Source organism: Grampus griseus (genome assembly GCF_964374135.1).
Source record: "Grampus griseus genome assembly, chromosome: 6".
NCBI classification, from domain to species: domain Eukaryota; kingdom Metazoa; phylum Chordata; class Mammalia; order Artiodactyla; family Delphinidae; genus Grampus; species Grampus griseus.
Genome location: NC_139000.1, coordinates 13,385,936 through 13,400,142, shown reverse-complemented (window position 1 = coordinate 13,400,142; position 14,207 = coordinate 13,385,936). Strand labels below are relative to the sequence as shown.

At 41.6% G+C, this 14,207-nt stretch overlaps 1 protein-coding gene across 1 annotated transcript in view; it reads left to right on the top strand.

Moving 5' to 3' along the window:
• CNTRL (centriolin) overlaps positions 1-14,207 on the top strand; it is an 84,529-nt gene that overhangs the window by 43,834 nt on the left and 26,488 nt on the right. Inside the window, exons 16-24 of the mRNA XM_082656611.1 lie at positions 2,190-2,324; positions 5,674-5,819; positions 6,427-6,634; positions 7,386-7,565; positions 9,137-9,316; positions 10,086-10,202; positions 10,495-10,639; positions 11,105-11,253; positions 12,896-13,076. Of these exons, the coding sequence (XP_082512737.1) occupies positions 2,190-2,324; positions 5,674-5,819; positions 6,427-6,634; positions 7,386-7,565; positions 9,137-9,316; positions 10,086-10,202; positions 10,495-10,639; positions 11,105-11,253; positions 12,896-13,076 (1,441 nt within the window). The remainder of the gene's footprint in view (positions 1-2,189; positions 2,325-5,673; positions 5,820-6,426; positions 6,635-7,385; positions 7,566-9,136; positions 9,317-10,085; positions 10,203-10,494; positions 10,640-11,104; positions 11,254-12,895; positions 13,077-14,207) is intronic.

Below are 14,207 nucleotides of genomic sequence, written 5' to 3'. Positions count from 1 at the left end.
CCACCCTCACCTTCTGTTATGCCTGCTGAAAATCTGGATTCGGGACTCTACTTTGATTTTCCTTTAACCTGTGCTCAGTCAAAGCATTTTAGCTTGTGTATGAAATCATCTGTTTAGATTGTCTGTCTCTCCTGCTAGACTCAGAGCACAGTGGATGCCCAGATTGTAGATGCCTGTTTCAGTGCCTGGCACATGAGGAGGGTCAATAGGTTCTAACTGGATGAAAGTTAAATAAAATAAGATAGTTCGAAACAGGCACATGAAAAGATGCTCAACATCGCTAATTATTAGAGAAATGCAAATCAAAACTACAATGAGGTACCACTTCACACTGGTCAGAATGGCCATCATCTACAAATAATAAATGCTGGAGAGGGTGTGGAGAAAAGGAAACCCTCCTACACTGTTGGGGGAATGTAAATTGGTGCAGTCACTATGGAGAAGTGGAGGTTCCTTAAAAAACTAAAAATAGAGTTACTGTATCATCCAGCAATCCCACTCCTGGGCATATATCTGGAAAAGATGAAAACTAATTCGAAAAGATACATGGACCCCAGTGTTCATAGCAGCACTATTTACAATAGCCAAGACATGGGAGCAACCTAAATGTCCATCGACATATGTATGGATAAAGATGTGGTATTTATACACAATGGAATATTACTCAGCTGTAAAAAAAAAAAATGAAATAGTGCCATTTGCAGCAACATAGATGGGCCCAGAGATTATCATACTAAGTGAAGTAAATCAGACAAAGACGACTATCATATGATATCACTTATATGTGGAATCTAAAAAAATGATACAAATGAACTTATTTACAAAACAGAAATAGACTCACAGACATAGAAAACAAACTTATGGTTACCAAAGGGGAAAGGGGGGAGGAGGGATAAATTGGGAATTTGGGATTAACATATACACACTACTGTATATAAAATAGGGAAACAACAAGGACCTACTATATAGCACAGGGAACTATATGCAATATCTTGTATTGATAATAACCTATAATGGAAAAGAATCTGAAAAAGAATAGATATATATTTGTATAACTGAATCACTTTGCTGTATACTGAAACATTGTAAATCAACTATAATTTAAAATTAATTAATCATTAAAAAAAATAAGATAGTTTGAATCCCAGGAATTCATGTAAAATGGCATTCATATGATTAGAAAAGGATATAAAAATAGGCTTATTATAATAATTGTAATTACTTTGTGTTCCTTTACTTACTAGATACCAAATGATATCAAATGACCATTTGCCAGTTGTCAGTGTTATATTTCTTAAGAGTACCAAGCTTTATAAAACTATAGTTGACCTGATCAGAGTGTGGAAAACAAGAGGTTGGGAAGGAAACAATTAAAATAACAGTAAATACATATTTTTAAATAATAGTAAATACAATTTCTGGATAGCATCTTCTTTGAAATAAATTTTCAAAAGTTTTTAAGCAAGCCCTTACTGGCTTAAAATCCATTGTCTTTTGTACTTCCATTGTCCTTTATTTTTTTTTCTTATAAGTCTTGACAAAAATATTACAGCAGCCTGGCCTTTTCACAAATTCATATGGTATTGAAAGGGACATTCCTTTCCTTGCATCAGGACTACCAAGATTGGTCTTCAAACCACACATCGAGATTGTGGAGCATAACAGATCTTCTCTCTCTGCTTTACAGATCTATGATTGGTACCCTTTAGTTATATGAAATCACTTGTGATGCTTGTTAAATGCAGATTCCTGGGACTTGCCCTAGAAATTCTGCCCATCAAGTCTGAGAGGGAGTCCAGGCATCTGTATTTTTAACAGGTGCAGCAAGTGATTTTGATGCAGGTATTTGAGGACCACAGTGTGAGAAATATTGGTCTAAGGGAAAAGAGAGCAGTAACTGTTGAGTCACTCACAGAGCTTTTAAAGGCTCACTCCTGGAGATTCTGAATTGGTGTATCTGGGCTGAGCTGATTCTGATGCTTGCTCTTCCTTATGTATTAATAGTTTAAGGAGGCATGTGAAAAACTTACCTTGGGCTTTTAAACTTGGGGGTACAAATGTAAAACTGAGTTGTTATAAAACCAAAGCTCCCAAGGGATTGCATGTGTATGTAAATTTATTTATGCCTTATTAGATCATAAATTATTGCTATTTTACTTTTTTTGTATCATCGCTTCCTATGGCAATAGTTAGAACAATCAGCTGTTCAAACAGAACTTGAGAAAGAAAAGCAAGCCCTCAAGAACGCACTCGGAAAAGCCCAGCTCTCAGAAGAAAAGGAACAAGAAAATAGTGAGCTCCGTACCCAACTTAAACAGCTGCAGGTAGAGACTTATTGGCTCCCAATACATTCTTATATGGGACACCCAAAGATGTTGCCATCTTTATGTCAGACACTTCACAACCTGCTCTTACATGTAGTAAGCTACTTGAGTTATTAGAAAAAAGGACTTCTGGATGGGATAGTACCATAGCCTCTGTTGCGCTTATTTTAAGATTACTAATATGCATATCCTTTGTGTTGTTACTATGGTGCTAAGAGATAGAGGCAGTGTCGATAGTAAACAGAGAACACTAGGTAAACCCATGGAGGACAGCAGTACCTTGCATTTCCGCTAGAAGCGGCTTTGTCACCAGACTGAGCTAAAATTAGCAGATTGATGCATTCTTCTTCCACTGAAATATCTTTGTAATTATCCAGGAATTTAACTAGAATGAGTTGCAGTAGAACTTCTTAATTGTAAAGTTTTCAGTCTCCTTCTCAGAAGGAATGTCATTAAAAATGCAGTCATTTTACATTTTTGAGAGTTTTCTTTGGCAGACTATTTTTATAGCTATTGTCACAATAATCTGCCCGACAAACTGCCCGAGAAGCAAGTGGACAGGATTTTCCAGGTAATTAAACGCTCTCAAAGAGGACATACGTCTGAACAAACAAGTACCTGGATCAACAAGCAGGTTTCCAGATCTGTGAGGTCAGGGGTCACTTAGCTGACGTAGGTGGCAGCTGTTATACTTCACCAGAAATCAAGGGGCAGAGTTATTGTGGTTTGGGGGAAGCTCCAAATATTCATCTAGGGGGATTTGTGACAAATAAGACTAAACTCACCCAAATTCTCTCTCTTCTTCCAATGCCTTGAATATTTTTTTCTCAAAGTTTAAGAAAATCTAGTTACCTAGAATTTAATTTTTACTGCTATCATTTCAGCTTCTGAAGTAAATATCATAAAAGATATACATGTTTTCCATTCTTGTGTGTGTTGTGTGTGTGTATTGGGTGTTCACTGGATTATTATTTTTTATTTTTACCTTGGAAATTTTCAAATAATCACAGAATCGGAGAGGAGATAGCCTTATGCCCTTTCGTTTACTCAGCTTAAAGAATTGTCAACATTCTGCTGTTCTTATTTCAATTAATCCACATTTTTTTTTTTGCTGGAATATTTTAAAGAAAATCTCATACATCTTTATTTCAACCATAAATACTTCAGTACACATCTATTAAAGAACAGGACTTCAGGGGTCTCTCTCCAAGGTAGAAATTGAGGTCAGCTTTCCAGAATGCTGGTCCATGCTGTAAGACTCTCTTAGTTGGAACTAGGTCCTTTGGTTACTTGGCCTACTGACCTCCTGATGCGGAGTACAAGTTAAACTCACTCTACATTTATCTTTGTCAGAAATCATTTAGTTGCAGTGAACCAAAACCTACTAACACTAGCTCAAGGAAGGAGACAGGCAGCTTGCTGGTGACCAGAGCTGCTCTGATAACCTTCCAGGGCCTGTGTGGCTCTCATTTCTCCTCTGTCTCCCTGGGCATTGCATTTGGCCCAGCATCAACCCCAGCCCCAAGCTGACATAACCTTACAGGTCTAGCTCTCATACAGACTAGCTGGACTGGATCTTGGTTCATATTTTGGAGAGGGAGAGAACTTGTTTTCTGGCTAGTCAGTGGATTGGCTGTCCTTGGGTCAGATCACCTGTGGCCAGGATTAGAAAGTAGTGCAAATATGGTGGACAGGCACGTTCATTGCAATGCTAATTCTCCAACTTAGTTAACAGTGTTAAAAAAAAAAAAACCAAAAAACCTAATGTTATACCAAGTTTGAAGAAAATCAATTAAGTAGAATATAGGTATTCAGGGGAATATAGTTAATAGTTTAGGACATAAAACTATTTTTCTGTACAATTTAGGGAAATTTTAGCAGTTTCTTTTTACTTGAAAGAGGTACTGTCTGGATTTAATTCTGGGGTCTAGTTATGTTCATTAGTTTCTTAGTGAAAATATCCTAGCATATAACAAATACTCCCATAGAGAATTGTAAGCTATTAGAGAACTTCAGTATTAGATGTTCCACTTTTCAGTTGATTGGCAGATAAAGCTGAGTATTATGGGAAGGTGTTTTTTGTTTTTTCTAAGTTTGAATTATGTATATTCTCAAGCATATTCAAAAATAGAATACTAAAATGAATCCTTATGTATATATCACTCATCTTCAACAGTTTCAACACATGGACTACCTTACTTCATCTATAACACATGGCCAGTCTTATTTCATCTATAATACCCTCCACACCTCACCTCTCACACTTGTTCACACACTGAATTATTTTGAAGTAAATCCAAAACATCTGATTTTATCTGTAAATACTGTACTATTGTATGTATCTCTAAAAAATAAGGCTTTAAAAAAGAAGCATAGGGTAGTTCCCTGGTGGCCTAGTGGTTATTAGGATTCCGAGCTTTCACTGCTATGGCCCGGCTTCAATCTCTGGTCAGGGAACTGTGATCCCGCAAGCTACGCAGCATGGCCAGAAAAAAAAAAGAGGCATAAACATGGATACTATCATTACACCTTAAAATTACAATAACTCCTGGGCTTCCCTGGTAGCGCAGTGGTTGAGAGTCCGCCTGCCGATGCAGGGGACACAGGTTCGTGCCCCAGTCCGGGAAGATCCCACATGCTGCAGAGCGGCTGGGCCCGTGAGCCATGGCCGCTGAGCCTGCGCGTCCGGAGCCTGTGCTCCGCAACGGGAGAGGCCACAACACTGAGAGGCCCGCGTACCACAAAAAAAAAAAAAAAAATTACAATAACTCCCTAATATCGTCAAATACCTTAAGTATACAAAATGTTCAAATTATAAATTTTTTAGAAGTGTTATGTTGGAATCAGAATCCAAATAAGGTGCACACATTGCATTTGGATGACTTGACTCGTGTCTCCTGTAATCTATAGTTTTGCTCCTTTTTTTTCTCTTTGTTACATACTAAAGAAAACCAGGTCTTTGTCCTGTAGAGTTTCCCATAGTCTAGATTTTGGTGGTTGCATCCCCATGGCATTGATTAACATGTTCTTATGTCACATATGGAGGCTTATTTAGATTCAAGTTATTTACTCTTTGGCAAGAAGACAGTCTTAGGTAGTGTTCATACGTACTTTTTTGCATCACGTCAGGACACATCGTAATGCCTGTTTGTGTCTTTTGTGACTTCGGATTAATCAAAAGATTCAGATATTGTCGGCCATAGTGCAAAGGGTTTTTAAAAAATTGGTAAAGGGAGTTGACTGGAACTGTTATATGGTAAATAACATGGGCTGTGTGTGTGTGTATTTGGGTGTATTTTTTATTTTGTTTTGGTAATTTTTACCCCTCTCCATTTTACCCCCTCCACAGGATGACAATAACCTGTTAAAACAGCAACTTAAAGATTTCCAGAATCACCTTAACCATGTAGTTGATGGTTTGATTCGTCCAGAAGAAGTGGCAGCTCGTGTAGATGAGCTAAGGAGAAAACTGAAATCAGGAGCTGGGGAGATGAGGTAATGGAAACTCGAGACCTCCAGGTAGAGAGTGGGCTGAGTTGTGAATGTGGGGTTCAATGATGAAATCACCTTTCCAACTACTGTTAATGGCTGAGTTCTTTTGTAAGGTTTCCCTTTTCCCTTATCATATTACCATGATTGAGACACAGATTGCTTAATTCAAGTGTCTGTCACTGATTTTTTTGATCTTTTGTACTTTTTGGTATTATTTAATTTAAAAAACACAAAGGTTTTACGAGTAACTCATTCTTGAAAGCTTACTGCAGATGGTCAGGAAGTAGAGTCACATTATGCATTTTAAATAGAAAACAAATATCGAAAGAAAACTGAGGCTAATTTGAATATATGAAATGGACATTTATTCTTTGAACACACATTGTTAGCCTGACAGGAGCCTGTGCTTTCAGAGTGGCAACAGTCATTTAATAAAACAATGATCTGCACTCAGGAGGTGCACAGTAATTTGCTACGGATTGACACCAGTCCCATTCCTCACAACTCTTTTTACTTCTGCACTAATTTTACCGGCATGTTTGCACCCAGCATCCAGCATCAAAAATAAAATGTCACACTTATACCATCTTTTTTTTCCCCCCCTTACCAGAATCCATAGTCCTTCAGATGTCTTAGGGAAAAGTCTCGCTGATTTGCAGAAACAGTTCAGTGAAATCCTTACATGTTCCCAGTGGGAAAAAGAGGAAGCTCAAGTGAGAGAGAGAAAACTCCAAGAAGAAGTGGCTCTGCATCAGGAGAAGCTGGCCAGCGGACAAGAAGAGTTCAGGCAGGCCTGTGAGAGAGCCCTTGAAGCAAGAGTAAGAGAAGGGCAAGAGGCAGCTAGAGGGAAGTGTTCAGAAAACATTCATATTTTTCAGCAAATTACAGTGCTTCCTTTCTCATGTAAATACAGTGTAGGGAATTCCCGGGTGGTCCAGTGGTTAAGATTCCTTGCTTTCACTGCCCAGGGCCAGGGTTCGATCCCTGATGGGGAACTAAGATCCCACAAGCTGCGTGGCACAGCCAAAAAAAAAAAAAAAAAAGAAAGAAAGAAAGAAAATAGTGTCTGTTATGTAGATTATACCTTAATAAAGGTATACCTTTATAAGGTATACCTTTATTAAGGTATAATTAATAAAGGTATAATTTTTTTAAATACAGTGTAATTGTTGTTAGTTTCACTCCTAATAAGTCAAACTAGGTGTGACTAAAATTCAACTCTAAATGTGGTTACTGATGTCAAAGTCAGGCTTCTTTGTGACACTGTGTTTTCCTTGTTTTGGAAGCAAGTGAGAGATGTTTCTTAACGTGCAAGTGGATAATACAACATCGCTAGAGTGTAGTATAGTGCCAGAATCTGAGTTTTTGATGTAATTATTTTCATGATGAGGCAAACATTAAAATGGATCCTAGAGAGCAGTTGTGATAAAGCCACATCCGCAGTAACTCATTAGCACAGTATTTCATTTTACTCTTTAGTAAAATGAAACATAATCCTCTAGAAGGTTTTTGTTTTGCTCAAAACATACTTTGCTTAAAAATCATCTTTGAAACTTGATTTCTTCACAGATTAATTTTGACAAGAGGCAACACAAAGCAAGAATTCAGCAATTAGAGAATGAAATTCACTATTTACAAGAAAATCTAAAAAGTATGGAGGAAATCCAAGGCCTTACAGATCTCCAACTTCAGGAAGCTGATGAAGAGAAGGAGAGAATTCTGGCCCAACTCCAAGAGTTAGAGAAGAAGGTGGGCAAGACTAGGAAAGAGACATATGAGTCCCCACTGCCAGGGTCCTGCACCCAGCAATGGGGCAGCTGAGAGGGGTGTGATCCACGGTCACCTCTGGCTGCATTGCTGGCCCAGAGGTGGACCTGACCTAGAGAGACCTAGATGCATGTCGTCGAATCAAGAGCCTGAGACAAGGGTGCCATGCTAGATGGAAGCAAGAGAATTGGGATGTAAGGAGTGACTTGAGAGTCAGTGAGGTGGGGCTTAAATGCTATTGGGATGAGTCATGCTGACAGGTTCTCAACCTTCTTGATAATCCCAGTGCATTACCCCCACCTTTTCTGTGTGTTAGGCTTTCCTGTCTTTACTTTCTTCCTTGTCCAACTTAAATTCCATGGTCTCCCACTCTCGCTGTTTTTTGCAAGTATCCTCAAATCCCTTGCTCTTTTCTCCTATCTTCTATGACAGAACTGCAGCCATCTGCTTTCTGTAGCCCTGCACCCATGGCTAAGTATTCCTGAAGAAAAAGTCACCCATCCAGGCATAGCAGTAACACTATAAATGTTTGCCACTCCCTTGCTGCACTGTTTCATACCTTCTCATGTCTCACACCTACCCTCTCCCTTCTCCCAGCCCCAGTGAATGAGTTGCTTCATGCTTCACTGAGAACCCATCAGTTCCCAAGTATTATTGAGTCTGCCTCCAAAATCTCTCTGGAATATTTGCACTTTGTCCTTCTCCAGTGCCACCACCCTCATCCAGCCATCATCTCACTTCTGGACAACTGCTGTGGCCACCTGACAGTCCCCCACTTCCACTCATGACCTGCTCCACAGAGCAGCCAACACGCTCTTCCAAAAACATGAATAGGCTCTTGTCAGCCCCTCCCCATCTCCCCTTCTCTCCAGCAGCTTCTGTTGTCTTTAGGGTAAAGACAAAAATTCTTCAGCCTCTGAGCCCTTGCATGATTCGCCTCTGTTGAGCTCTCTCCTTTTCTTACCGTGCTGCTTCTTTCAGTTCCTGACTCTTCCCAAGCTCTGTCTTCCCTCCTGGCCGTTCCTTCTCCTGGACCATGTCCCTCCACCGTTCTTCTTCCGGAAAGCCCTCCCCCTACCAATCTAGGTCTCCCCTGCTGGCCTCTCACATAGTACCTTGTTCTGTCCCTTGATAGCAGTGAGCACAGTGTTAGTTACACATTTGTCTGAGTGTTTGTTTAATACATGTCTCTCATAAGCTCCTTGAGGGCAGCAGCCAAGTCTGTTTTGTTTACCACCATATGCCCAGTGCCTGACTCCGTGATCACAAGGGGCGGGCCCATTGCTTGGTGATGGTGCCAAGAAATGTTTCTACAACAAATGAATGGATTATGATCACGAAGATTCTTGACTAAGTATACTGATTTCATTCTAAGTTATCATACAGCTTTGAGATGTTGTTATTTATTTATTCACTCAGGAGCACCTGCTGAGTACCAGGTATGGTTCTAGGCATGGGGTGTGTGAACAGAGTCCCTGCCCTCATGGGGCTTTTGTCTTAATTCATTGCTACCAAATGATTCATCTCTTTAATTAGTGTTTCTTTTATTTTAGAAGAAACTTGAAGATGCCAAATCTCAGGCACAGTTTCTTGGTTTAGATAAAGAACTGAAGAAACTAAAGAAAGCCGTGGCCGCCTCTGATAAGCTGGCCACAGCTGAGCTCACCACTGCCAAAGACCAGCTCAAGTCCCTTCATGGAACCGTTATGAAAATTAACCAGGAGCGCGCAGAGGTGAGTCCCCACGTACAGAACAAGTTTCCAGCAGGGCTGCCCCTGTCAGAAAACATAGCAACTTGTATTATTGATCTCTTGTTATAGACTTTGGCTCTTTTATAAACCACCATAAAGTTGTCTGTTCCTCTTCAGACCTGAAGATTATATTTCCCCCGTCACAACCCTGCTATGGGTCCTGTACTCTATTGAGTCCCAAAGGAGACATCAAATGAAATATACTATCCTAATCTCAAAGTGTAGGGGTCTCTGCTGAGGGAGGCACCTGTCAATACACATCTGAACAGAGGTCTTCAAGACTTGCTGTATAACCCTTTTGAACCTCAACTTTTTGTCCTTGTCATCTCGTGCAGTCTGATGACAATATGTCACTTCACAGGGTTATTATGACTCCTGACTGAGATAAGTCTGTTATAGTCTTTATAAGATGCAAATGCTTATGAGATTAAGACAGTAAATCATAGGAGGGAAAATCTAACCATGGGGGTCCACAGAGACACCAGTCATGGAAGACTGTAGAACAGAGAAGAAAAAATTAGTCCTTGCTCTTTCTGATGCAGAACCCTGCCCACTTGGCCCCCAGAGAGTGCCAGAGTGAGCTGCCAAATCATAGGAACAGCACAGATAAGCTGGGACTTGGCACTACGTGTGCATAGAGTAGCCAGGCGGGCGATCTGATGAAAGCAGAAGACTCATTCAGAGGAAGAAAGAAATAAAGAGGGCAGCCTGCAATAGCAGTGGTGCCTTTCTCACACCTCTGTCCCTGTAGGAGCTGCAGGAAACAGAGAGGTTCAGCAGAAAGGCAGCTCAAGCCGCCAGGGATCTGACCCGAGCAGAAGCGGAGATTGAACTCCTGCAGAATCTCCTCAGGGATAAAGAGGAGCAGGTCAGTGCTGGTGCCCCCATGAGACCGCCTCCTTACTGGGTACTTATCAGTTCCTAAAAGATTGAATTAGTGTAGGCGACATCTCAAAGAATTTTGAGGTGCAGCCAGTGCCAGTCGGTACTTGATTCTCTGCCGTGTGCCAGGCATTGCATGGTTTAAATGTAAGGAGTCATGCAGTTCCTCGTTAGTAAAGTGTAAGTACAAAATTATAGAATTAGAATCTTACTGCAAGGAGACATGCATCTGGGAAAGAATATTCACTGGCAACTTTGTATATGTGATTTTTTAATAGTTTCGAATTGAGATGGAGAAAGTTGAGGTAGGCACCAGAGGAGCAAACTCACAGGTGCTAGAAATCGAAAAACTGAATGAGACCATGGAGAGACAAAGGAAAGAGATCGCAAGACTGCGGAATTTACTAGACCTCACTGGGGCTGGTAAGGTATTGGGCTTTGATTTTGGTAGTGGTTTTGTAGTTCTAAAATTAAATCATCGTGTTTGTTTTTTACCTTTAGCAAATTTATTTAACGGTTACAGACTAATTCCATGCTCGATTTATAGAGCTGTGATAATTAGCTTAATAAATAAAGCACTTTTTTAAATGTAAGTAAGTGCAGTATCAAGGGACTTGATTACAAAGAGAGATTTATGTTTGTATTTTCAAAAGAAATACTGTTTACAAATCTGTTCTTTCTCTGGCTCACTTTATAAGTGAACAGCAGTAGGATATGTCTATCCTCTTTAAGTGTCAACAAAAATTTATTACCAAAGGACAGGCTGAACGGCAGCTTTGAGGAACTGATGAAAGTCATTGGCTCTCGTGGAATCACTTTTGTATTTTGAGAGAGAGAGGAAGTAGATGATTTCATACCCAACTTCACAGAATGGCTTTCCTTTTACAGATAACAGAGGAGGCTTTGAAAATGTTTTGGAAGAAATTGCTGAACTCCGACGTGAAGTTTCTTATCAGAATGATTACATCAGCAGCATGGCAGATCCTTTCAAAAGACGAGGCTATTGGTACTTTATGCCACCACCATCATCATCAAAAGTAGGAAGTCTGTGGTGCTGGGAATATATACTAAATTTTCTTTAAGAAAGTGTGACTGTGTTGCCTTCCCTAAATCTGTGATCAGGTCTCAAGAACAACATATCTAGGCTAAGCCATGCATTGAGGTTCTTAAGTACTTTGTGCTGTGTGAGATGGAAATGGGGCATTCCCAAGGAATGTGGCAGTTGCCCACTCATGCTCAGGTGGTATGTGTGGGATCCCTGAACAAGGATCCTATAAGGGTAGATAAAGTGACTTGAGCCCAGAGAGCCTTTTGAAAATGGCAGTAGAATTATAGAGTCTCAGACAGAAAAGTAGCACCCGGATTGCATTTCCTTTTAACACATTCATTCAGTACTTAGGTCTAGGTCAAGTACAAGGCTTTGGTGGGGAACCATGATGAATCATATAGCCCCTGCTCTCAAAGAGCTCATGGGCTGGTGGGGAAGACAAGCACACCAATGTAGTTACAAAACAGTGACACGCATGTGACAACAGACTGGACTTCCGTGCCCCAGTTGCAGAGAAATGTTAAAGATTTATCTCATGGGGATGTTTAGGGAAGAAGGCTTCACAAACAGGAGCTTGAAGTCAGCACTTAGCAACCCTCAAAGGACGGGCTTTCAGGAGGGAGGGAACAGCTTGTGAGGAAAAGGAGAGTTGGCTTAGCCCCTTGTGGGGCTGGAGGGCTGGATGGGAACAATGAAAGGTGAAACAGGAAACGTAGATTGGGGTCATGCTTTTTTTAAAAAAAAAAAAAGGGCCTCAAAATCCCTTGCACTTAATTATGTAGGCCTTGGGAAACTGCAGTTGAGTGTGCTATGATCAGAGCTGTAGTTTAGGAAGAATAATCAGGCGGAGTGTGGAGGCTAGACTTGTAGTGGGTGAACTCTGTGTGGGGCTGTTTGAACTTGTTCGGGTGAAGGATGGAAGAAGCCAGAGCCAGAGCAGTGGAGCTAGAGCAGAGATGGACTGAGGGGTGTTCAGGGAGCAAAATGTCAGGGCTTGCAGCCTGAATGTGGGAAGGAAGGAGAGGACTGTAAGTGGCTCTTATCCAAAGCAGAGGGGCTGGGCAACATCCTGCTAGAATCAGCTGACAACAGCAGTCAGGAGAAGCAGCTCCCACATGCTAGGATCCCCAGGTCGTTCAGACTTAATCAGAACCCCGAAAAGCAGAATCTGAAATCCTCCTCCCAGAAATCTAAAGGAAGCCAGACATCCGTGTCACAGCCAGGGCTGCAGGTGGAAGCAGTGTAGGTTAGAGGGTCGACTTATAACTGAAAGGAGAGGGAGAGTAACAGAGTAGAGCTCTAAAGCCACTCCAAGCTCCTGGCACAACAGGAGACTAATATCCCAGCTTGCCTTGCAAGCTCCTGTTTCCTTGATCTTAGTTGCTGGGCCATCAAGGACTAGGCAAAAGAAGAGAAACCACCAGGAAAGATGAGTACGGGAGACGGGAGGCTGACACCCATGCAGGTTATATGACCACGTAATCACGTCTCGTTTCTGCCTGTGAAAAATGAGATTACGATATATGAAAAGAAACCAGTTCTTTCTCAACTTCGCTCTAGACTTTGACATTTCTCCACATCGGCCTTTTTATTTGTTAAGAGATAGTATGCTCTGCTGTCATTTATTTTAGGTTTCCAGCCACAGTTCCCAGGCCACCAAGGACTCTGGTGTCGGCCTAAAGTATGCAGCCTCAACTCCTGTTAGAAAACCATGGCAGGATGGGAAGGAACACAGTGCACCTCCACCTGCTTCAGGATACTGGGTTTATTCTCCCATCAGGAGTGGGTTACATAAATCATGTTCAAATAGAGGTAAGTTACATCAGGGAAGTTGCATTTCTCTTGCCTGTTTAATGACCTTTTATTGGTTCCCTGAAATCCATAAGACACAGTCCAGACTCCTTACCTTGCTCTGCAGGGCCCTCTGTGACCTGGTCTTGGCCAACGACCTCTTGTCTCACCTTCCATCACTCTCCCATGTCAGCCATACCCACTGCATGCCACGTTTCTCACACCTCCATGTTTTGAACCCTCTGTTCAGAATGTCCTGCTTCCTCCTTTCTCTCCCAAACCTATTCCTACTCATCCTTCAGCAAGACCCAGGTCCTCAAACAACACTCCTTTTCTGGACCCTTCCTTCTCCCTGCCTTTCCCGGCAGACTGAGCGACATCTTCACCTCCACTCCTGGAACGTGGCAGTTTACATCCTCATGTTATGGCACTAATTAACTCGACTGAAATGAAGTGTTACAGGTCTGTCTTCCAGAGCTCCAGGGGGAAGAGTCAGACCTGGGGTAAATCCTGGCACTTTCACTGTGTTATCCTAGGGGAATTATTTAGCCACTCTGAGACTGCTAATCTGTAAAATGGGAATATTACCTTCTGAGAATTTGTTCATTCAGGAACTATTTATTGAGGGCCTGCTGTGTGCTAGGCTTTCTTCATCAGTGGAAAAAAAAAAAACTAGTTCCTGCTTATAGGGGAGATAAGTAAGAGAACCAACAACTGAGAGAGGCTGTGGTATCTCACAGCACTTCTCTGTTGGTGTTTTACGTAGCACGAAGCAGGCACGCAAATGTTGCTGAATGAATGAAGATGGAAAAAACCAACAGATAGGTATAAGAAAAACTCAGGGGACTTCCCCGGTGGCACAGTGGTTAGGAATCCACCTTCCAGTGCAGGGGACATGGGTTCGATCCCTGGTCCAGAAAGACCCACATGCCACGGAGCAGTTAAGCCCATGTGCCACAACTACTGTTAAGCCCATGTGCCACAACTACTGAAGCCTGCGGGCCCTAGGGCCCGAGTGCCGCAACTACTGAGCCCGCATGCTGCAACTACTGAAGCCCGTGCACCTAGAGCCCATGCTCCACAGCAAGAGAAGCCACCGCAGTGAGAAGCCCACGCACCACAACGCAGAGTAGCCCCCACTCACTGCAACTA